The 27,127-nt window shown below is 45.2% G+C and overlaps 1 protein-coding gene across 2 annotated transcripts in view; it reads right to left on the bottom strand.

Moving 5' to 3' along the window:
• The window catches only part of LOC140475969 (aldehyde dehydrogenase family 3 member B1-like), a 118,403-nt gene that overhangs the window by 51,432 nt on the left and 39,844 nt on the right, over positions 1–27,127 (bottom strand). For both annotated transcript variants that reach the window (XM_072567879.1, XM_072567880.1), the window contains one exon: positions 21,331–21,717. In XM_072567879.1, the coding sequence (XP_072423980.1) occupies positions 21,331–21,717 (387 nt within the window). The remainder of the gene's footprint in view (positions 1–21,330; positions 21,718–27,127) is intronic.

Below are 27,127 nucleotides of genomic sequence, written 5' to 3'. Positions count from 1 at the left end.
GGACACAGCATTTAATTCACTGACTCAGTAATACTGACTGGGACAGGACAGTATTTAATTCACTGACTCAGTAATACTGACTGGGACAGGACACAGTATTTAATTCACTGACTCAGTAATACTCACTGGGATAGGGCACAGTATTTAATTCACTGAATCAGTAATACTAACTGGGACAGGACATAGTAGTTAATTCACTGACTCTGTAATACTGTCTGGAACAGGGAACCAGTATTTAATTCACTCACTCAGTCATACTGACTGAGACTGGGGCACAATATTTAACTCACTAACTCAGTAATACTGACTGGGGCAGACACACAGTATTTAATTCACTGACTCAGTAACACTGACTGAGGCAGAGACACAGTATTTAATTCACTGACTCAGTAATGCAGACTGGGGCAGAGACACAGTATTTAATGCACTGACTCAGTAATTCCGACTGGGTCAGAGACAAAGTATTTATTTCACTGACTCAGTAATACTGACTGGGACAGGAACATTGTATTCAAATCACTGAATCGGTAACACTGACTGGAACATGGACAAAGTTTAAAATTCACTGACTCAGTAATACTGACAGGGACAGGGACACAGTATTTAATACACTGACTCAGTAATACTGACTGGGGCAGAGGCACAGTATTGAAATCACTGACTCAGTAATAATGACACGGGCAGGGGTACAGGAGTTAATTCACTGACTCAGTACTACAAACTGGGACACAGACACAAATTATACTTCACTGACTTCATAATACTGACTGGGACAGGGACACAGTATTTAATTCTCTGACTCAGTAATACTGACTGGGGCAGAGACACACTATGTAACTCACTGACTCAGTAATGCTGAGTGGGACAGGTACACAATAATTAATGCACTGATTCAGTAATACTGCCTAGAACATGGACACAGTGTTTAATTCACTGACTCAGTCATACTGACTAGGACTGGGACACAGTATTTAACTCACTGACTCAGTTATAGTGACTGGGACAGGGACACAGTATTTAACTCACTGACTCAGTTATAGTGACTGGGGCACAGTCACAGTATTTAATACACTGACTCAGTAGTACTGTCTGGGGCAGAGACACAGTATTTAATTCACTGACTCAGTTATACTGACTGGGGCAGAGACACAGTATTGAATTCACTGACTCAGTAATACAGACTGGTACAGGAACATCGTATTCAAATCATTGAACTTAGAACATAGAAAATAGGAAAATACAGCGCAGTACAGGCCCTTCGGCCCTCGATGTTGCACCGACCGAAGCCTACCTAACCTACGCTAGCCCAATAACCTCCATATGCTTGTCCAATGCCCGCTTAAATGACCATAAAGAGGGAGAGTCCACCACTGATACTGGCAGGGCATTCCATGAACTCACAACCCGCTGAGTAAAAAATCTACCCCTAACATCTGTCCTATACCTACCACCCCTTAATTTAAAGCTGTGTCCCCTAGTAACAGCTGACTCCGTACACGGAAAAACGTTCTCACTGTCAACCCTGTCTAAACCCCTAATCATCTTGTACACCTCTATCAAATCTCCCCTAAACCTTCTTTTCTTCAATGAGAAAAGTCCCAAGTGCCTCAGCCTTTCCTCATACGATCTTCCTACCATGCCAGGCAACATCCTGGTAAACCTCCTCTGCACCCGTTCCAGTGCCTCCACATCCTTCCTATAGTATGGCGACCAAAACTGCACACAATACTCCAGATGAGGCTGCACCAGAGTCTTATACAACTGCAACATGACCTCAGGACTCCGGAACTCAATTCCTCTACCAATAAAGCCCAGTACGCCATTTGCCTTCTTCACAGCACTGTTTACCTGGGTGGCAACTTTCAGAGATCTGTGTACATGGACACCAAGATCCCTCTGCTCATCCACACTACCAAGTAGCCTACCATTAGCCCAGTAATCCATCTTCTTGATACTCCTACTAAAGTGAATGACTTCACACTTAGCTACATTGAATTCCATTTGCCACCTTACTGCCCAGCTCTGCAACTTATCTATATTGCGCTGTAACCTGCCACATTCTTCTTCGCTGTCCACAACTCCACCGACTTTAGTGTCATCCGCAAACTTGCTCACCCACCTTCTAGCCCCTCCTCCAGGTCATTTATAAAAATGACAAACAGCAATGGTCCCAAAACAGATCCTTGTGGAACACCGCTAGTAACGGCGCTCCAAGATGAACCTTTACCATTAACTACTACCCTCTGTCTCCTTCCAGCCAGCCAATTCCTAATCCAAACCTCTAATGCACCCTCAATGCCATACCTCTGTAGTTTTTACATTAGCCTGCCATGGGGTACCTTATCGAACGCCTTGCTAAAATCCATGTACACCACATCTACTGCTTTACCCTCGTCCACTTCCTTGGTCACCTTCTCAAAGGTTTGTGAGGCACGACCTGCCCTTCACAAAACCATGCTGACTATCCTTGATCACATTATTCCTATCCAGATGTTCATAAGTCCTATCCCTTACAATTCTCTCTAAGACTTTGCCCACAACAGAAGTGAGACTCACCGGCCTATAGTTACTCGGGCTGTCCCTGCTCCCCATCTTGAACAAGGGGACCACATTCGCTATCCTCCAGTCTTCTGGCACTATTCCCATAGACAACGACGACATAAAAATCAAGGCCAATGGCTCCGCTATCTCCTCCCTAGCTTCCCAGAGGATCCTAGGATAAATGCCATCAGGCCCAGGGGACTTATCTATTTTCATCCTTTCCAGTATTCCCCAGACCTCTTTCCTACGTACCTCAAGGCAATCATTCTAATCACTTGTGACTCAGTATTCACATCAGCAACAGTGTCCTGTTCATGAGTGAATACTGACGAAAAGTATTGATTTAGTGTCTCACCAATCTCCTCCACCTCCACACACAACTTCCCACTACTATCTTGACTGGACCGATACCTACCCTAGTCATCCTTTTATTCCTGACATACCTATAGAAATCACTGAATCGGTAACACTGACTAGAACATGGACAGAGTTTAAAATTCACTGACTCAGTAATACTGACTGGGACAGGGACACAGTATTTAACTCTTGAACTCAGTAAACCTGACTGGGACAGGGACACAGTATTGAATACACTGATACAGTAATACTGACTGGGACCGAGCACAGTATTTAATTCACTGACTCAGAAATACTGACTGGGACAGGAGCACCGTATTTAATACACTGACACAGTAATACTGAGTGGGACAGAGCACAGTATTTAACTCACTAACTCAGTAATACTGACTGGGACTGGGACACAGTATTTAACTCACTAACTCAGTAATACTGACTGGGACAGGGACACAGTATTTAAATCACTGATTCAGTACTACAAACTTGGACAGAGACACTGTATTTAATTCACTAATTCAGTAATACAGACTGGGACAGGGACACAGTGTTTAATTCACTGACTCAGTAATACTGACTTGGACATGGATGCAGTATTTTACTCAATAACTTAGTCAGACTGACTGGGACAGGGACACAGTATTTAATACACTGACTCAGTAATACTGACTGGGACATGGACACAATATTTAACTCACTAACTCAGTAATACTGACTGGGACAGGGACACAGTATTTAAATCACTGATTCAGTACTACAAACTTGGACATGGACACAAAATATACTTCACTGAATCAGTAATACAGACTGGAACAGGGGCGCAGTATTTAATTCCCTGACTCATTCATGCAAACTTGGACAGAGACATTGTATTTAATTCACTAATTCAGTAATACAGACTGGGACAGAAACACAGTGTTTAATTCACTGACTCAGTAATACCTGACTGGGGCAGAGACACAGTATTTAATTCACTGACTCAGTAATACTGATTTGGACGAGGATGCAATATTTAACTCAATAACTTAGTAATACTGAATGGGACAGGGACTCAGTATATAATACACTGAGTCAGTAATACTGACTGGGACTGGGACACAGTATTTAATACACAGACTCAGTAATACTGACTGGGACATGGACACACAATGTAACTCACTGACTCAGTAATGCTGAGTGGGACAGGTACACAATAATTAATGCACTGATTCAGTAATACTGCCGGGAACATGGACACAGTGTTTAATTCACTGACTCAGTAGTACTGACTGGGGCAGAGGCACAGTATTTAATACACTGACTCAGTAATACTGACTGGGACAGGGACACAGTATTTAACTCACTAACTCAGTAATACTGACTGGGACAGGGGCACAGTATTTAACTCACTAACTCATTCATACAGACAGGGACAGGGACACGGTATTTAATTCACTGACACAGCAGTACGAACAGGGACAGGGACATGGTATTGAATTGATTGACAGAGTAATACTGACTCGGACATGGACACAGCATTTAATTCACTGACTCAGTAATACTGACTGGGACAGGACACAGTATTTAATTCACTGACTCAGTAATACTGACTGGGATAGGGACACAGTATTTAATACACTGACTCAGTAATACAGACTGGGACAGGGATACACTATTTAATTCACTAACTCATTCATACAGACTGGGACAGGGACATGGTATTTAATTCACTGACACAGGATTACGAACAGGGACAGGGACATAGTATTGAATTGATTGACAGAGTAATACTGACTTGGACATGGACACAGTATTTAATTCACTGACTCAGTAATACTGACTGGGATAGGACACAGTATTTAATTCACTGACTCAGTAATACTGACTGGGACATGGACACAGCATTTAATTCACTGACTCAGTAATACTCACTGCGATAGGACACAGTATTTAATTCACTGAATCAGTAATACTAACTGGGACAGGACATAGTAGTTAATTCACTGAATCAGTAATACTAACTGGGACAGGACATAGTAGTTAATTCACTGACTCTGTAATACTGTCTGGAACAGGGAACCAGTATTTAATTCACTCACTCAGTAATACTGACTGAGACTGGGGCACAGTATTTAACTCACAAACACAGTAATACTGACTGGGGCAGACACACAGTATTTAATGCACTGACTCAGTAATACTGACTGGGGCAGAGATGCAGTATTTAATTCACTGACTCAGTAATACAGACTGGGGCAGAGACACAGTATTTAATTCACTGACTCAGTAATACAGACTGGGGCAGAGACACAGTATTTAATTCACTGACTCAGTAATACTGACTGAGGCAGAGACACAGTATTTAATTCACTGACTCAGTAATACAGACTGGAGCAGAGACACAGTATTTAATTCACTGACTCAGTAATACCGACTGGGTCAGAGACAAAGTATTTATTTCACTGACTCAGTAATACTGACTGGGACAGGAACATTGTATTCAAATCACTGAATCGGTAACACTGACTGGAACATGGACAAAGTTTAAAATTCACTGACTCAGTAGTACTGACAAGGACAGGGACACAGTATTTAATACACTGACTCAGAAATACTGACTGGGGCAGAGGCACAGTATTGAAATCACTGACTCAGTAATAATGACACGGGCAGGGGTACAGGAGTTAATTCACTGACTCAGTACTACAAACTGGGACACAGACACAAATTATACTTCACTGACTTCATAATACTGACTGGGACAGGGACACAGTATTTAATAAACTGACTCAGTAATACTGACTGGCGCAGAGACACACTATGTAACCCACTGACTCGGTAATATTGAGTGGGACAGGTACACAATAATTAATGCACTGATTCAGTAATACTGCCTAGAACATGGACACAGTGTTTAATTCACTGACTCAGTAATACTGACTGGGACAGGGACACAGTATTTAAATCACTGATTCAGTACTACAAACTTGGACATGGACACAAATTATACTTCACTGAATCAGTAATACAGACTGGAACAGGGGCGCAGTATTTAATTCCCTGACTCATTCATGCAAACTTGGACAGAGACATTGTATTTAATTCACTAATTCAGTAATACAGACTGGGACAGAAACACAGTGTTTAATTCACTGACTCAGTAATACCTGACTGGGGCAGAGACACAGTATTTAATTCACTGACTCAGTAATACTGATTTGGACGAGGATGCAATATTTAACTCAATAACTTAGTAATACTGACTGGGACAGGGACGCAGTATATAATACACTGAGTCAGTAATACTGACTGGGACTGGGACACAGTATTTAATACACTGACTCAGTAATACTGACTGGGACATGGACACACAATGTAACTCACTGACTCAGTAATGCTGAGTGGGACAGGTACACAATAATTAATGCACTGATTCAGTAATACTGCCGGGAACATGGACACAGTGTTTAATTCACTGACTCAGTAGTACTGACTGGGGCAGAGGCACAGTATTTAATACACTGACTCAGTAATACTGACTGGGACAGGGACACAGTATTTAACTCACTAACTCAGTAATACTGACTGGGACAGGGGCACAGTATTTAACTCACTAACTCATTCATACAGACAGGGACAGGGACATGGTATTTAATTCACTGACACAGCAGTACGAACAGGGACAGGGACATAGTATTGAATTGATTGACAGAGTAATACTGACTCGGACATGGACACAGCATTTAATTCACTGACTCAGAAATACTGACTGGGACAGGACACAGTATTTAATACACTGACTCAGTAATACTGACTGGGATAGGGACACAGTATTTAATACACTGACTCAGTAATACAGACTGGGACAGGGATACACTATTTAATTCACTAACTCATTCATACAGACTGGGACAGGGACATGGTATTTAATTCACTGACACAGGATTACGAACAGGGACAGGGACATAGTATTGAATTGATTGACAGAGTAATACTGACTTGGACATGGACACAGTATTTAATTCACTGACTCAGTAATACTCACTGGGATAGGACACAGTATTTAATTCACTGACTCAGTAATACTGACTGGGACATGGACACAGCATTTAATTCACTGACTCAGTAATACTCACTGCGATAGGACACAGTATTTAATTCACTGAATCAGTAATACTAACTGGGACAGGACATAGTAGTTAATTCACTGAATCAGTAATACTAACTGGGACAGGACATAGTAGTTAATTCACTGACTCTGTAATACTGTCTGGAACAGGGAACCAGTATTTAATTCACTCACTCAGTAATACTGACTGAGACTGGGGCACAGTATTTAACTCACAAACACAGTAATACTGACTGGGGCAGACACACAGTATTTAATGCACTGACTCAGTAATACTGACTGGGGCAGAGATACAGTATTTAATTCACTGACTCAGTAATACAGACTGGGGCAGAGACACAGTATTTAATTCACTGACTCAGTAATACAGACTGGGGCAGAGACACAGTATTTAATTCACTGACTCAGTAATACTGACTGAGGCAGAGACACAGTATTTAATTCACTGACTCAGTAATACAGACTGGAGCAGAGACACAGTATTTAATTCACTGACTCAGTAATACCGACTGGGTCAGAGACAAAGTATTTATTTCTCTGACTCAGTAATACTGACTGGGACAGGAACATTGTATTCAAATCACTGATTCGGTAACACTGACTGGAACATGGACAAAGTTTAAAATTCACTGACTCAGTAATACTGACAAGGACAGGGACACAGTATTTAATACACTGACTCAGAAATACTGACTGGGGCAGAGGCACAGTATTGAAATCACTGACTCAGTAATAATGACACGGGCAGGGGTACAGGAGTTAATTCACTGACTCAGTACTACAAACTGGGACACAGACACAAATTATACTTCACTGACTTCATAATACTGACTGGGACAGGGACACAGTATTTAATTAACTCACTCAGTAATACTGACTGGGACAGGGACACAGTATTTAATAAACTGACTCAGTAATACTGACTGGCGCAGAGACACACTATGTAACCCACTGACTCGGTAATGCTGAGTGGGACAGGTACTCAATAATTAATGCACTGATTCAGTAATACTGCCTAGAACATGGACACAGTGTTTAATTCACTGACTCAGTAATACTGACTGGGACAGGGACACACAATGTAACTCACTAACTCAGTAATACTGACTGGGACAGGGACACAGTATTTAAATCACTGATTCAGTACTACAAACTTGGACATGGACACAAATTATACTTCACTGAATCAGTAATACAGACTGGAACAGGGGCGCAGTATTTAATTCCCTGACTCATTCATGCAAACTTGGACAGAGACATTGTATTTAATTCACTAATTCAGTAATACAGACTGGGACAGAAACACAGTGTTTAATTCACTGACTCAGTAATACCTGACTGGGGCAGAGACACAGTATTTAATTCACTGACTCAGTAATACTGATTTGGACGAGGATGCAATATTTAACTCAATAACTTAGTAATACTGACTGGGACAGGGACGCAGTATATAATACACTGAGTCAGTAATACTGACTGGGACTGGGACACAGTATTTAATACACTGACTCAGTAATACTGACTGGGACATGGACACACAATGTAACTCACTGACTCAGTAATGCTGAGTGGGACAGGTACACAATAATTAATGCACTGATTCAGTAATACTGCCGGGAACATGGACACAGTGTTTAATTCACTGACTCAGTAGTACTGACTGGGGCAGAGGCACAGTATTTAATACACTGACTCAGTAATACTGACTGGGACAGGGACACAGTATTTAACTCACTAACTCAGTAATACTGACTGGGACAGGGGCACAGTATTTAACTCACTAACTCATTCATACAGACAGGGACAGGGACATGGTATTTAATTCACTGACACAGCAGTACGAACAGGGACAGGGACATGGTATTGAATTGATTGACAGAGTAATACTAACTCGGACATGGACACAGCATTTAATTCACTGACTCAGTAATACTGACTGGGACAGGACACAGTATTTAATACACTGACTCAGTAATACTGACTGGGATAGGGACACAGTATTTAATACACTGACTCAGTAATACAGACTGGGACAGGGATACATTATTTAATTCACTAACTCATTCATACAGACTGGGACAGGGACATGGTATTTAATTCACTGACACAGGATTACGAACAGGGACAGGGACATAGTATTGAATTGATTGACAGAGTAATACTGACTTGGACATGGACACAGTATTTAATTCACTGACTCAGTAATACTCACTGGGATAGGACACAGTATTTAATTCACTGACTCAGTAATACTGACTGGGACATGGACACAGCATTTAATTCACTGACTCAGTAATACTAACTGGGACAGGACATAGTAGTTAATTCACTGAATCAGTAATACTAACTGGGACAGGACATAGTAGTTAATTCACTGACTCTGTAATACTGTCTGGAACAGGGAACCAGTATTTAATTCACTCACTCAGTAATACTGACTGAGACTGGGGCACAGTATTTAACTCACAAACACAGTAATACTGACTGGGGCAGACACACAGTATTTAATGCACTGACTCAGTAATACTGACTGGGGCAGAGATACAGTATTTAATTCACTGACTCAGTAATACAGACTGGGGCAGAGACACAGTATTTAATTCACTGACTCAGTAATACAGACTGGGGCAGAGACACAGTATTTAATTCACTGACTCAGTAATACTGACTGAGGCAGAGACACAGTATTTAATTCACTGACTCAGTAATACAGACTGGAGCAGAGACACAGTATTTAATTCACTGACTCAGTAATACCGACTGGGTCAGAGACAAAGTATTTATTTCACTGACTCAGTAATACTGACTGGGACAGGAACATTGTATTCAAATCACTGAATCGGTAACACTGACTGGAACATGGACAAAGTTTAAAATTCACTGACTCAGTAATACTGACAGGGACAGGGACACAGTATTTAATACACTGACTCAGAAATACTGACTGGGGCAGAGGCACAGTATTGAAATCACTGACTCAGTAATAATGACACGGGCAGGGGTACAGGAGTTAATTCACTGACTCAGTACTACAAACTGGGACACAGACACAAATTATACTTCACTGACTTCATAATACTGACTGGGACAGGGACACAGTATTTAATTAACTCACTCAGTAATACTGACTGGGACAGGGACACAGTATTTAATAAACTGACTCAGTAATACTGACTGGCGCAGAGACACACTATGTAACCCACTGACTCGGTAATGCTGAGTGGGACAGGTACACAATAATTAATGCACTGATTCAGTAATACTGCCTAGAACATGGACACAGTGTTTAATTCACTGACTCAGTCATACTGACTAGGACTGGGACACAGTATTTAACTCACTGACTCAGTTATAGTGACTAGGACAGGGACACAGTATTTAATACACTGACTCAGTAATACTGACTGGGACAGGGACACAGTATTTAATACACTGACTCAGTAATACTGACTGGGACAGGGATACACTATTTAATTCACTAACTCATTCATACAGACTGGGACAGGGACATGGTATTTAATTCACTGACACAGGATTACGAACAGGGACAGGGACATAATATTGAATTGATTGACAGAGTAATACTGACTTGGACATGGACACAGCATTTAATTCACTGACTCAGTATTACTGACTGGGACAGGACACAGTATTTAATTCACTGACTCAGTAATACTCACTGCGATAGGACACAGTATTTAATTCACTGAATCAGTAATACTAACTGGGACAGGACATAGTAGTTAATTCACTGACTCTGTAATACTGTCTGGAACAGGGAACCAGTATTTAATTCACTCACTCAGTCATACTGACTGAGACTGGGGCACAATATTTAACTCACTAACTCAGTAATACTGACTGGGGCAGAAACACAGTACTGAATGCACTGACTCAGTAATACTGACTGGGGCAGAGATACAGTATTTAATTCACTGACTCAGTAATACAGACTGGGGCAGAGACACAGTATTTAATGCACTGACTCAGTAATACTGACTGAGGCAGAAACACAGTATTTAATTCACTGACTCAGTAATACTGACTGAGGCAGAGACACAGTATTTAATTCACTGACTCAGTAATACAGACTGGGGCAGAGACACAGTATTTAATGCACTGACTCAGTAATTCCGACTGGGTCAGAGACAAAGTATTTATTTCACTGACTCAGTAATACTGACTGGGACAGGAACATTGTATTCAAATCACTGAATCGGTAACACTGACTGGAACATGGACAAAGTTTAAAATTCACTGACTCAGTAATACTGACAGGGACAGGGACACAGTATTTAATACACTGACTCAGTAATACTGACTGGGGCAGAGGCACAGTATTGAAATCACTGACTCAGTAATAATGACACGGGCAGGGGTACAGGAGTTAATTCACTGACTCAGTACTACAAACTGGGACACAGACACAAATTATACTTCACTGACATCATAATACTGACTGGGACAGGGACACAGTATTTAATTCTCTGACTCAGTAATACTGACTGGGGCAGAGACACACTATGTAACTCACTGACTCAGTAATGCTGAGTGGGACAGGTACACAATAATTAATGCACTGATTCAGTAATACTGCCTAGAACATGGACACAGTGTTTAATTCACTGACTCAGTCATACTGACTAGGACTGGGACACAGTATTTAACTCACTGACTCAGTTATAGTGACTAGGACAGGGACACAGTATTTAATACACTGACTCAGTAATACTGACTGGGACAGGGACACAGTATTTAATACACTGACTCAGTAATACTGACTGGGACAGGGACACAGTATTTAATACACTGACTCAGTAATACTGACTGGGATAGGGATACACTATTTAATTCACTAACTCATTCATACAGACTGGGACAGGGACATGGTATTTAATTCACTGACACAGGATTACGAACAGGGACAGGGACATAATATTGAATTAATTGACAGAGTAATACTGACTTGGACATGGACACAGCATTTAATTCACTGACTCAGTAATACTGACTGGGACAGGACAGTATTTAATTCACTGACTCAGTAATACTGACTGGGACAGGACACAGTATTTAATTCACTGACTCAGTAATACTCACTGGGATAGGGCACATTATTTAATTCACTGAATCAGTAATACTAACTGGGACAGGACATAGTAGTTAATTCACTGACTCTGTAATACTGTCTGGAACAGGGAACCAGTATTTAATTCACTCACTCAGTCATACTGACTGAGACTGGGGCACAATATTTAACTCACTAACTCAGTAATACTGACTGGGGCAGAAACACAGTATTTAATGCACTGACTCAGTAATACTGACTGGGGCAGAGATACAGTATTTAATTCACTGACTCAGTAATACTGACTGAGGCAGAAACACAGTATTTAATTCACTGACTCAGTAATACTGACTGAGGCAGAGACACAGTATTTAATTCACTGACTCAGTAATACAGACTGGGGCAGAGACACAGTATTTAATGCACTGACTCAGTAATTCCGACTGGGTCAGAGACAAAGTATTTATTTCACTGACTCAGTAATACTGACTGGGACAGCAACATTGTATTCAAATCACTGAATCGGTAACACTGACTGGAACATGGACAAAGTTTAAAATTCACTGACTCAGTAATACTGACAGGGACAGGGACACAGTATTTAATACACTGACTCAGTAATACTGACTGGGGCAGAGGCACAGTATTGAAATCACTGACTCAGTAATAATGACACGGGCAGGGGTACAGGAGTTAATTCACTGACTCAGTACTACAAACTGGGACACAGACACAAATTATACTTCACTGACTTCATAATACTGACTGGGACAGGGACACAGTATTTAATTCTCTGACTCAGTAATACTGACTGGGGCAGAGACACACTATGTAACTCACTGACTCAGTAATGCTGAGTGGGACAGGTACACAATAATTAATGCACTGATTCAGTAATACTGCCTAGAACATGGACACAGTGTTTAATTCACTGACTCAGTCATACTGACTAGGACTGGGACACAGTATTTAACTCACTGACTCAGTTATAGTGACTGGGACAGGGACACACTATTTAACTCACTGACTCAGTTATAGTGACTGGGGCACAGTCACAGTATTTAATACACTGACTCAGTAGTACTGTCTGGGGCAGAGACACAGTATTTAATTCACTGACTCAGTTATACTGACTGGGGCAGAGACACAGTATTGAATTCACTGACTCAGTAATACAGACTGGTACAGGAACATCGTATTCAAATCATTGAACATAGAACATAGAAAATAGGAAAATACAGCGCAGTACAGGCCCTTCGGCCCTCGATGTTGCACCGACCGAAGCCTACCTAACCTACGCTAGCCCAATAACCTCCATATGCTTGTCCAATGCCCGCTTAAATGACCATAAAGAGGGAGAGTCCACCACTGATACTGGCAGGGCATTCCATGAACTCACAACCCGCTGAGTAAAAAATCTACCCCTAACATCTGTCCTATACCTACCACCCCTTAATTTAAAGCTGTGTCCCCTAGTAACAGCTGACTCCGTACACGGAAAAACGTTCTCACTGTCAACCCTGTCTAAACCCCTAATCATCTTGTACACCTCTATCAAATCTCCCCTAAACCTTCTTTTCTTCAATGAGAAAAGTCCCAAGTGCCTCAGCCTTTCCTCATACGATCTTCCTACCATGCCAGGCAACATCCTGGTAAACCTCCTCTGCACCCGTTCCAGTGCCTCCACATCCTTCCTATAATATGGCGACCAAAACTGCACATAATACTCCAGATGAGGCCGCACCAGAGTCTTATACAACTGCAACATGACCTCAGGACTCCGGAACTCAATTCCTCTACCAATAAAGCCCAGTACGCCATTTGCCTTCTTCACAGCACTGTTTACCTGGGTGGCAACTTTCAGAGATCTGTGTACATGGACACCAAGATCCCTCTGCTCATCCACACTACCAAGTAGCCTACCATTAGCCCAGTAATCCATCTTCTTGTTACTCCTACCAAAGTGAATGACTTCACACTTAGCTACATTGAATTCCATTTGCCACCTTACTGCCCAGCTCTGCAACTTATCTATATTGCGCTGTAACCTGCCACATTCTTCTTCGCTGTCCACAACTCCACCGACTTTAGTGTCATCCGCAAACTTGCTCACCCACCTTCTAGCCCCTCCTCCAGGTCATTTATAAAAATGACAAACAGCAATGGTCCCAAAACAGATCCTTGTGGAACACCGCTAGTAACAGCACTCCAAGATGAACCTTTACCATTAACTACTACCCTCTGTCTCCTTCCAGCCAGCCAATTCCTAATCCAAACCTCTAATGCACCCTCAATGCCATACCTCTGTAGTTTTTACATTAGCCTGCCATGGGGTACCTTATCGAACGCCTTGCTAAAATCCATGTACACCACATCTACTGCTTTACCCTCGTCCACTTCCTTGGTCACCTTCTCAAAGGTTTGTGAGGCACGACCTGCCCTTCACAAAACCATGCTGACTATCCTTGATCACATTATTCCTATCCAGATGTTCATAAATCCTATCCCTTACAATTCTCTCTAAGACTTTGCCCACAACAGAAGTGAGACTCACCGGCCTTTGGTTACTCGGGCTATCCCTGCTCCCCTTCTTGAACAAGGGGACCACATTCGCTATCCTCCAGTCTTCTGGCACTATTCCCATAGACAACGACGACATAAAAATCAAGGCCAATGGCTCCGCTATCTCCTCCCTAGCTTCCCAGAGGATCCTGGGATAAATGCCATCAGGCCCAGGGGACTTATCTATTTTCATCCTTTCCAGTATTCCCCAGATCTCTTCCCTACGTACCTCAAGGCAATCCATTCTAATCACTTGTGACTCAATATTCACATCAGCAACAGTGTCCTGTTCGTGAGTGAATACTGACGAAAAGTATTGATTTAGTGTCTCACCAATCTCCTCCACCTCCACACACAACTTCCCACTACTATCTTGACTGGACCGATACCTACCCTAGTCATCCTTTTATTCCTGACATACCTATAGAAATCACTGAATCGGTAACACTGACTAGAACATTGACAGAGTTTAAAATTCACTGACTCAGTAATACTGACTGGGACAGGGACACAGTATTTAACTCTTGAACTCAGTAAACCTGACTGGGACAGGGACACAGTATTGAATACACTGATACAGTAATACTGACTGGGACCGAGCACAGTATTTAATTCACTGACTCAGAAATACTGACTGGGACAGGAGCACCGTATTTAATACACTGACACAGTAATACTGAGTGGGACAGAGCACAGTATTTAACTCACTAACTCAGTAATACTGACTGGGACTGGGACACAGTATTTAATACACTGACTCAGTAATACTGACTGGGAAATGGACACACAATGTAACACACTGACTCAGTGATGCTGAGTGGGGCAGGTACACAATAATTAATGCTCTGATTCAGTAATACTGCCTAGAACATGGACAGAGTTTTTAATTCACTGACTCAGTAATACTGACTGGGGCAGAGACACAGTATTTAACTCACTGACTCAGTTATACTGACTGGGACAGGGACACGGTATTTAATTCACTGACACAGGATTACGAACAGGGACAGGGACATGGTATTGAATTGATTGACAGAGTAATACTGACTCGGACATGGACACAGCATTTAATTCACTGACTCAGTATTACTGACTGGGACAGGACACAGTATTTAATTCACTGACTCAGTAATACTGACTGGGACAGGGACACAGTATTTAATTCACTGACTCAGTAATACTGACTGGGACAGGACACAGTATTTAATTCACTGACTCAGTAATACTGACTGGGACAGGGACACAGTAGTTAATTCACTGACTCAGTAATACTGACTGGAACAGGGACGCAGTATTTAATTCACTCATTCAGTAATACTGACTGGGACAGGACACAGTAGTTAATGCACTGACTCAGTAATACTGACTGGGACTGGGGGACAGTATTTAACTCACAAACTCAGTAATACTGACTGGAACAGGAACACAGTATTTAATACACTGACTCAGTAATACTGACTGGGACACGGACACAGTATTTAACTCACGAACTCAATAAACCTGACTGGGACAGAGACACAGTATTTAATTCCCCGACTCAGTAATACTGACTGAGGCAGAGACACAGTATTTAATTCACTGACTCAGTAATAATAACTGGGGCAGAGACACAGTATTTAATTCACTGACTCAGTAATACAGACTGGGCCAGAGACACAGTATTTAATACACTGACTCATTAATACAGACTGGGGCAGAGACACAGTATTTAATTCACAAATTCAGTAATACAGACTGGGGCAGAGACACAGTATTTAATTCACTGACTCAGTAATACAGACTGGGGCAGAGACACAGTATTTAATTCACTGACTCAGTAATACTGACTGGGACACAGACACAGTGTTTAATTCACTGACTCAATAATGCTGACTGGGACAGGAACATCGTATTCAAATCACTGAATCGGTAACACTGACTGGAACATGGACAAAGTTTAAAATTCACTGACTCAGTAATACTGACTGGGACAGGGACACAGTATTTAACTCACTGACTTAGTCATACTGACTGGAACAGGGACACAGTATTGAAATCACTGACTCAGTAATAATGACACGGGCAGGGGTACAGTAGTTAATTCACTGACTCAGTACTACAAACTGGGACACAGACACAAATAATACTTCACTGACTTCATAATACTGACTGGGACAGGGACACAGTATTTAATTAACTCACTCAGTAATACTGACTGGGACAGGGACACAGTATTTAATTAACTCACTCAGTAATACTGACTGGGACAGGGACACAGTATTTAATTAACTCACTCAGTAATACTGACTGGGACAGGGACACAGTATTTAATTAACTCACTCAGTAATACTGACTGGGACAGGGACACAGTATTTAATTAACTCACTCAGTAATACTGACTGGTGCAGAGACACAGTATTTAATTCACTGACTCAGTAATACAGACTGGGGCAGAGACACAGTATTTAATTCACTGACTCAGTAATACTGACTTGGACATGGACGCAGTATTTAACTCAATAACTTAGTAATACTGACTGGGACAGGGACACAGTATATAATACACTGACTCAGTAATACTGACTGGGACTGGGACACAGTATTTAATACACTGACTCAGTAATACTGACTGGGACATGGACACACAATGTAACTCACTGACTCAGTGATGCTGAGTGGGACAGGTACACAATAATTAATGCACTGATTCAGTAATACTGCCTAGAACATGGACACAGTGTTTAATTCACTGACTCAGTAATACTGACTGGGGCAGAGACACAGTATTTAATACACTGACTCAGTAATACTGACAGGGACTGGGACACAGTATTTAACTTACCCACTCAGTTATAGTGACTGGGACAGGGACGCAGTATTTAATTCACTCATTCAGTTATACTGATGGGACAGGGACACACTATTTAATTCACTAAGTCATTCATACAGACTGGGACAGGGACACGGTATTTAATTCACTGACACAGGATTACGAACAGGGACAGGGACATGGTATTGAATTGATTGACAGAGTAATACTGACTTGGACATGGACACAGCATTTAATTCACTGACTCAGTAATACTGACTGGGACAGGACACAGTAGTTAATGCACTGACTCAGTAACACTGACTGGGACAGGACACAGTAGTTAATGCACTGACTCAGTAATACTGACTGGGACTGGGGCACAGTATTTAACTCACAAACTCAGTAATACTGACTGGGACAGGGATTGAGTATTTAATACACTGACTCAGTTATACTGACTGGGACACAGACACAGTATTTAATACACTGACTCAGTAATACTGACTGGGGCAGACACACCGTATTTAATTCACTCACTCAGTAATACTGACTGGGCAGAGACACAGTATTTAATGCACTGACTCACTAATACTGACTGAGGCAGAGACACAGTATTTAACTTACTGACTCAGTAATACTGACTGAGGCAGAGACACAGTATTTAATTCACTGACTCAGTAATACTGACTGGGGCAGAGACACAGTATTTACTTCACTGACTCAGTAATACTGACTGGGTCAGAGACATAGTATTTAATGCACTGACTCAGTAATTCTGACTGGGACAGGAACATCGTATTAAAATCACTGAATCGGTAACACTGACTGGAACATGGACAAAGTTTAAAATTCACTGACTCAGTAATACTGACAGGGACAGGGACACAGTATTTAATACACTGACTCAGTAATACTGACTGGGGCAGAGACACAGTGTTGAAATCACTGACTCAGTAATAATGACATGGGCAGGGGTACAGTAGTTAATTCACTGACTCAGTACTACAAACTGGGACACAGACACAAATAATACTTCACTGACTTCATAATACTGACTGGGACAGGGACACAGTATTTAATTCTCTGACTCAGTAATACTGACTGGGGCAGAGACACAATATTTAATTCACTGACTCAGTAATACAGACTGGGACAGGAACATCGTATTCAAATCACTGAATCGGTAACACTGACTGGAACATGGGCAGATTTAAAATTCACTGACTCAATAATACTGACTGGGACAGGGACACAATATTTAATACACTGACTCAGTAATACTGACTGGGACTGGGGCACAGTATTTAACTCACTAACTCAGTAATACTGACTGGGACAGGGACACAGTATTTAAATCACTGATTCAGTACTACAAACTTGGACATGGACACAAATTATACTTCACTGAATCAGTAATACTGACTGGAACAGGGGCGCAGTATTTAATTCCCTGACTCATTCATACAAACCTGAACAAAGACACTGTATTTAATTCACTAATTCGGGAATACAGTCTGGGACAGGGACACAGTGTTTAATTCACTGACTCAGTAATACAGACTGGGGCAGAGACACGGTATTTAATTCACTAACTCATTCATACAGACTGGGACAGGGACATGGTATTTAATTCACTGACACAGCAGTACGAACAGGGACAGGGACATAGTATTGAATTGATTGACAGAGTAATACTGACTTGGACATGGACACAGCATTTAATTCACTGACTCAGTAATACTGACTGGGGCAGGGACACAGTATTTAATACACTGACTCAGTAATACAGACTGGGGCAGGGACACAGTATTTAATACACTGACTCAGTAATACTGACTGGGACAGGGACACAGTATTTAATACACTGACTCAGTAATACAGACTGGGGCAGGGACACAGTATTTAATACACTGACTCAGTAATACAGACTGGGGCAGGGACACAGTATTTAATACACTGACTCAGTAATACTGACTGGGGCAGGGACACAATATTTAACTCACGGACTCAGTAATACAGACTGGGGCAGGGACACAGTATTTAATACACTGACTCAGTAATACTGACTGGGGCAGGGACACAATATTTAACTCACGGACTCAGTAATACTGACTGAGGCAGGGACACAATATTTAACTCACGGACTCAGTAATACTGACTGGGACAGGGACACAGTATTTAATACACTGACTCAGTAATACTGACTGGGACAGGGACACAGTATTTAATACACTGACTCAGTAATACTGACTGGGGCAGGGACACAATATTTAACTCACGGACTCAGTAATACTGACTGGGACATGGACACAGTATTTAATACACTGACTCAGTAATACTGACTGGGGCAGGGACACAATATTTAACTCACGGACTCAGTAATACTGACTGGGACATGGACACAGTATTTAATACACTGACTCAGTAATACTGACTGAGGCAGGGACACAATATTTAACTCACGGACTCAGTAATACAGACTGGGACAGGACACAGTATTTAATACACTGACTCAGTAATACTGACTGGGGCAGGGACACAATATTTAACTCACGGACTCAGTAATACTGACTGGGACAGGGACACAGTATTTAATACACTGACTCAGTAATACTGACTGGGACAGGGACACAGTATTTAATACACTGACTCAGTAATACTGACTGGGGCAGGGACACAATATTTAACTCACGGACTCAGTAATACTGACTGGGACATGGACACAGTATTTAATACACTGACTCAGTAATACAGACTGGGACAGGGACACAGTATTTAATACACTGACTCAGTAATACTGACTGGGGCAGGGACACAATATTTAACTCACGGACTCAGTAATACAGACTGGGACTGGGGCACAGTATTTAACTCACTAACTCAGTAATACTGACTGGGACAGGGACACAGTATTTAAATCACTGATTCAGTACTACAAACTTGGACATGGACACAAATTATACTTCACTGAATCAGTAATACAGACTGGAACAGGGGCGCAGTATTTAATTCCCTGACTCATTCATGCAAACTTGGACAGAGACATTGTATTTAATTCACTAATTCAGTAATACAGACTGGGACAGAAACACAGTGTTTAATTCACTGACTCAGTAATACCTGACTGGGGCAGAGACACAGTATTTAATTCACTGACTCAGTAATACTGATTTGGACGAGGATGCAATATTTAACTCAATAACTTAGTAATACTGACTGGGACAGGGACGCAGTATATAATACACTGAGTCAGTAATACTGACTGGGACTGGGACACAGTATTTAATACACTGACTCAGTAATACTGACTGGGACATGGACACACAATGTAACTCACTGACTCAGTAATGCTGAGTGGGACAGGTACACAATAATTAATGCACTGATTCAGTAATACTGCCGGGAACATGGACACAGTGTTTAATTCACTGACTCAGTAGTACTGACTGGGGCAGAGGCACAGTATTTAATACACTGACTCAGTAATACTGACTGGGACAGGGACACAGTATTTAACTCACTAACTCAGTAATACTGACTGGGACAGGGGCACAGTATTGAACTCACTAACTCATTCATACAGACTGGGACAGGGACACGGTATTTAATTCACTGACACAGCAGTACGAACAGGGACAGGGACATGGTATTGAATTGATTGACAGAGTAATACTAACTCGGACATGGACACAGCATTTAATTCACTGACTCAGTAATACTGACTGGGACAGGACACAGTATTTAATACACTGACTCAGTAATACTGACTGGGATAGGGACACAGTATTTAATACACTGACTCAGTAATACTGACTGGGACAGGGACACAGTATTTAATACACTGACTCAGTAATACTGACTGGGGCAGGGACACAATATTTAACTCACTGACTCAGTAATACCTACCGAAATATCGGTCCTGTTTATCAGTGTCGCCTCCTATCGCCACCTGCCCAGCGTTGAGGAGTTGCTGCAGACGATGAAAGTGCTGATCGCTGACTATTCTCCCATAGTCGGCACTTTCTTTCGGTTCCTCCCCGTAGAATCTCTTCAGACACTGTTTGATGGCGGGGACGAGCTGCTCCTGAACCTCTTTACAGCAGAGCACATAGTCTGGAGAGGCACAGCACTGGCCAGTGTTAAAGAAACGGCCCCAGACCAGGCGATGAACCGTGCTCTCCAGACTAAAGCTCTGGTCGATATAACATGGATTTTTCCCTCCCAGCTCCAATGTGACAGGCGTCAAGTGTTCCGCAGCCGCTTTCATGATCAGCTTCCCGACTGTGCCGTTCCCTGGGTACAGACACAACTGAACAGTGACCTCGTACACCAGCAGTGAGTGACGAGGGCAATTCAGACTCACTCCACTGTGCCCTGTCAGCCAGTACACATCCTCTTCCAGACTTCAACTGGGACACTGACTCCCACGCCAACATCACCCTCATGGGCACAGGACAATAAAGGATGCCACTGTCCACCACATCCCAAATCCCCATTCATACCCCAACACATGACACATCTCTGTTCACTGTCCAGACTCTCTCTCAGTCCCCCTTCACTGTCCACACTCTCCCTCAGTCTCCCTTCACTGTCCACACACTCCCTCAGTCTCCCTTCACTGTCCACACACTCCCTCAGTCTCCCTACACTGTCCACACACTCCCTCACTCCCCCTTCACTGTCCACACACTCCCTCACTCCCCCTTCACTGTCCACACACTCCCTCAGTCTCCCTTCACTGTCCACACACTCCCTCAGTCCCCCTTCACTGTCCACACACTCCCTCAGTCTCCCTTCACTGTCCACACTCTCTCTCAGTCCCCCTTCACTGTCCACACACTCCCTCACTCCCCCTTCACTGTCCCCACACTCCCTCAGTCTCCCTTCACTGTCCCCACACTCCCTCAGTCTCCCTTCACTGTCCACACACTCCCTCAGTCTCCCTTCACTGTCCACACTCTCTCTCAGTCCCCCTTCACTGTCCACACACTCCCTCAGTCCCCCTTCACTGTCCACACACTCCCTCAGTCCCCCTTCACTGTCGACACACTCCCTCAGTCTCCCTTCACTGTCCACACTCTCCCTCAGTCCCCCTTCACTGTCCCCACACTCCCTCAGTCTCCCTTCACTGTCCACACACTCCCTCAGTCTCCCTTCACTGTCCACACACTCCCTCAGTCCCCCTTCACTGTCCCCACACTCCCTCAGTCCCCCTTCACTGTCCCCACACTCCCTCAGTCTCCCTTCACTGTCCACACACTCCCTCAGTCTCCCTTCACTGTCCACACACTCCCTCAGTCCCCCTTCACTGTCCACACACTCCCTCAGTCCCCCTTCACTGTCCCCACACTCTCTCAGTCTCCCTTCACTGTCCACACACTCCCTCAGTCCCCCTTCACTGTCCCCACACTCTCTCAGTCTCCCTTCACTATCCACACACTCTCTCAGTCTCCCTTCACTGTCCACACACTCCCTCAGTCCCCCTTCACTGTCCACACACTCCCTCAGTCCCCCTTCACTTTCGACACACTCCCTCAGCCTCCCTTCACTGTCCACACACTCCCTCAGTCCCCCTTCACTGTCCACACACTCCCTCAGTCCCCCTTCACTGTTCACACACTCCCTCAGCCTCCCTTCACTGTCCACACTATCCCTCAGTCCCCCTTCACTGTCCACACACTCCCTCAGTCCCCCTTCACTGTCCCCACACTCCCTCAGTCCCCCTTCACTGTCCCCACACTCCCTCAGTCCCCCTTCACTGTCCCCACACTCCCTCAGTCTCCCTTCACTGTCCACACACTCCCTCAGTCTCCCTTCACTGTCCACACTCTCCCTCAGTCCCCCTTCACTGTCCCCACACTCCCTCAGTCTCCCTTCACTGTCCACACACTCCCTCAGTCTCCCTTCACTGTCCACACACTCCCTCAGTCCCCCTTCACTGTCCCCACACTCCCTCAGTCCCCCTTCACTGTCCCCACACTCCCTCAGTCTCCCTTCACTGTCCACACACTCCCTCAGTCTCCCTTCACTGTCCACACACTCCCTCAGTCTCCCTTCACTGCCCACACACTCCCTCAGTCCCCCTTCACTGTCCACACTCTCTCTCAGTCTCCCTTCACTGTCCACACACTCCCTCAGCCTCCCTTCACTGTCCACACACTCCCTCAGTCTCCCTTCACTGTCCACACACTCCCTCAGTCTCCCTTCACTGTCCACACACTCCCTCACTCCCCCTTCACTGTCCACACACTCCCTCAGTCTCCCTTCACTGTCCACACACTCCCTCAGTCCCCCTTCACTGTCCCCACACTCTCTCAGTCCCCCTTCACTGTCCACACACTCCCTCAGTCCCCCTTCACTGTCCACACACTCCCTCAGTCTCCCTTCACTGTCCACACACTCCCTCAGTCTCCCTTCACTGTCCACACACTCCCTCAGTCCCCCTTCACTGTCCACACACTCCCTCAGTCTCCCTTCACTGTCCACACACTCCCTCAGTCCCCCTTCACTGTCCACACTCTCTCTCAGTCTCCCTTCACTGTCCACACACTCCCTCAGTCTCCCTTCACTGTCCACACACTCCCTCAGTCCCCCTTCACTGTCGACACACTCCCTCAGTCTCCCTTCACTGTCCACACACTCCCTCAGTCTCCCTTCACTGTCCACACACTCCCTCAGTCCCCCTTCACTGTCCACACACTCCCTCAGTCCCCCTTCACTGTCCACACACTCCCTCAGTCCCCCTTCACTGTCCACACACTCCCTCAGTCCCCCTTCACTGTCCCCACACTCCCTCAGTCCCCCTTCACTGTCCACACACTCCCTCAGTCCCCCTTCACTGTCCACACACTCCCTCAGTCTCCCTCCACTGTCCACACACTCCCTCAGTCTCCCTCCACTGTCCACACACTCCCTCAGTCCCCCTTCACTGTCCACACACTCCCTCAGCCTCCCTACACTGTCCACACACTCCCTCAGTCCCCCTTCACTGTCCACACACTCCCTCAGTCCCCCTTCACTGTCCACACTCTCCCTCAGTCCCCCTGCACTGTCCACACACTCCCTCAGCCTCCCTTCACTGTCCACACACTCCCTCAGTCCCCCTTCACTGTCCACACACTCCCTCAGTCCCCCTTCACTGTCCACACACTCCCTCAGTCCCCTGTCACTGTCCACACACTCCCTCAGTCTCCCTTCACTGTCCACACACTCCCTCAGTCTCCCTTCACTGTCCACACTCTCTCTCAGTCTACCTTCACTGTCCACACACTCCCTCAGTCCCCCTTCACTGTCCACACACTCCCTCAGTCTCCCTTCACTGTCCACACTCTCTCTCAGTCCCCCTACACTGTCCACACACTCCCTCAGTCCCCTGTCACTGTCCACACACTCCCTCAGTCCCCCTTCACTGTCCACACACTCCCTCAGTCTCCCTTCACTGTCCACACACTCCCTCAGTCCCCTGTCATTGTCCACACACTCCCTCAGTCCCCCTTCACTGTCCACACACTCCCTCAGTCTCCCTTCACTGTCCACACACTCCCTCAGCCTCCCTTCACTGTCCACACACTCCCTCAGCCTCCCTACACTGTCCACACACTCCCTCAGTCTCCCCTTCACTGTCCACACACTCCCTCAGTCTCCCTTCACTGTCCACACACTCCCTCAGCCTCCCTTCACTGTCCACACACTCCCTCAGTCTCCCTTCACTGTCCACACACTCCCTCAGCCTCCCTTCACTGTCCACACACTCCCTCAGTCTCCCCTTCACTGTCCACACACTCCCTCAGTCTCCCCTTCACTGTCCCCACACTCTCTCAGTCCCCCTTCACTGTCCACACACTCCCTCAGTCCCCCTTCACTGTCCACACACTCCCTCAGTCCCCCTTCACTGTCCACACACTCCCTCAGTCCCCCTTCACTGTCCACACACTCCCTCAGTCTCCCTTCACTGTCCACACACTCCCTCAGTCTCCCTCCACTGTCCACACACTCCCTCAGTCCCCCTTCACTGTCCACACACTCCCTCAGTCCCCCTTCACTGTCCACACACTCCCTCAGTCTCCCTTCACTGTCCACACACTCCCTCAGTCTCCCTTCACTGTCCACACACTCCCTCAGTCTCCCTCCACTGTCCACACACTCCCTCAGTCCCCCTTCACTGTCCACACACTCCCTCAGTCCCCCTTCACTGTCCACACACTCCCTCAGTCTCCCTTCACTGTCCACACACTCCCTCAGTCCCCCTTCACTGTCCACACACTCCCTCAGTCTCCCTTCACTGTCCACACACTCCCTCAGTCTCCCTTCACTGTCCCCACACTCCCTCAGTCCCCCTCCACTGTCCACACACTCCCTCAGTCCCCCTTCACTGTCCACACTCTCCCTCAGTCCCCCTGCACTGTCCACACACTCCCTCAGTCCCCCTTCACTGTCCACACACTCCCTCAGTCCCCCTTCACTGTCCACACACTCCCTCAGTCCCCCTTCACTATCCACACACTCCCTCAGCCTCCCTTCACTGTCCACACACTCCCTCAGTCTCCCCTTCACTGTCCACACACTCCCTCAGTCCCCCTACACTGTCCACACACTCCCTCAGTCCCCCTTCACTGTCCACACACTCCCTCAGTCTCCCTTCACTGTCCACACACTCCCTCAGTCTCCCTTCACTGTCCACACACTCCCTCAGTCTCCCTCCACTGTCCACACACTCCCTCAGTCCCCCTTCACTGTCCCCACACTCCCTCAGTCCCCCTTCACTGTCCACACACTCCCTCAGTCTCCCTTCACTGTCCACACACTCCCTCAGCCTCCCTTCACTGTCCACACACTCCCTCAGCCTCCCTACACTGTCCACACACTCCCTCAGTCTCCCCTTCACTGCCCACACACTCCCTCAGTCCCCCTTCACTGTCCACACACTCCCTCAGTCCCCCTTCACTGTCCACACACTCCCTCAGTCTCCCTTCACTGTCCACACACTCCCTCAGTCTCCCCTTCACTGCCCACACACTCCCTCAGTCCCCCTACACTGTCCACACACTCCCTCAGTCTCCCTTCACTGTCCACACACTCCCTCAGCCTCCCTTCACTGTCCACACACTCCCTCAGCCTCCCTACACTGTCCACACACTCCCTCAGTCTCCCCTTCACTGCCCACACACTCCCTCAGTCCCCCTTCACTGTCCACACACTCCCTCAGTCCCCCTTCACTGTCCACACACTCCCTCAGTCTCCCTTCACTGTCCACACACTCCCTCAGTCTCCCCTTCACTGCCCACACACTCCCTCAGTCCCCTGTCACTGTCCACACACTCCCTCAGTCTCCCTTCACTGTCCACACACTCCCTCAGTCCCCTGTCACTGTCCACACACTCCCTCAGTCTCCCTTCACTGTCCACACACTCCCTCAGTCCCCCTTCACTGTCCACACACTCCCTCAGTCCCCCTTCACTGTCCACACACTCCCTCAGTCCCCCTTCACTGTCCCCACACTCCCTCAGCCTCCCTTCACTGTCCACACACTCCCTCAGTCTCCCTTCACTGTCCACACACTCCCTCAGTCCCCCTTCACTGTCCACACACTCCCTCAGTCCCCCTTCACTGTCCACACACTCCCTCAGTCCCCCTTCACTGTCCCCACACTCCCTCAGCCTCCCTTCACTGTCCACACACTCCCTCAGTCTCCCTTCACTGTCCA

The sequence above is a fragment of the Chiloscyllium punctatum genome, chromosome 4 (assembly GCF_047496795.1).
Source record: "Chiloscyllium punctatum isolate Juve2018m chromosome 4, sChiPun1.3, whole genome shotgun sequence".
NCBI lineage: Eukaryota > Metazoa > Chordata > Chondrichthyes > Orectolobiformes > Hemiscylliidae > Chiloscyllium > Chiloscyllium punctatum.
The sequence above is the reverse complement of the archived record's forward strand: the minus strand, read 5'-3'. Positions and strand labels throughout refer to the sequence as shown.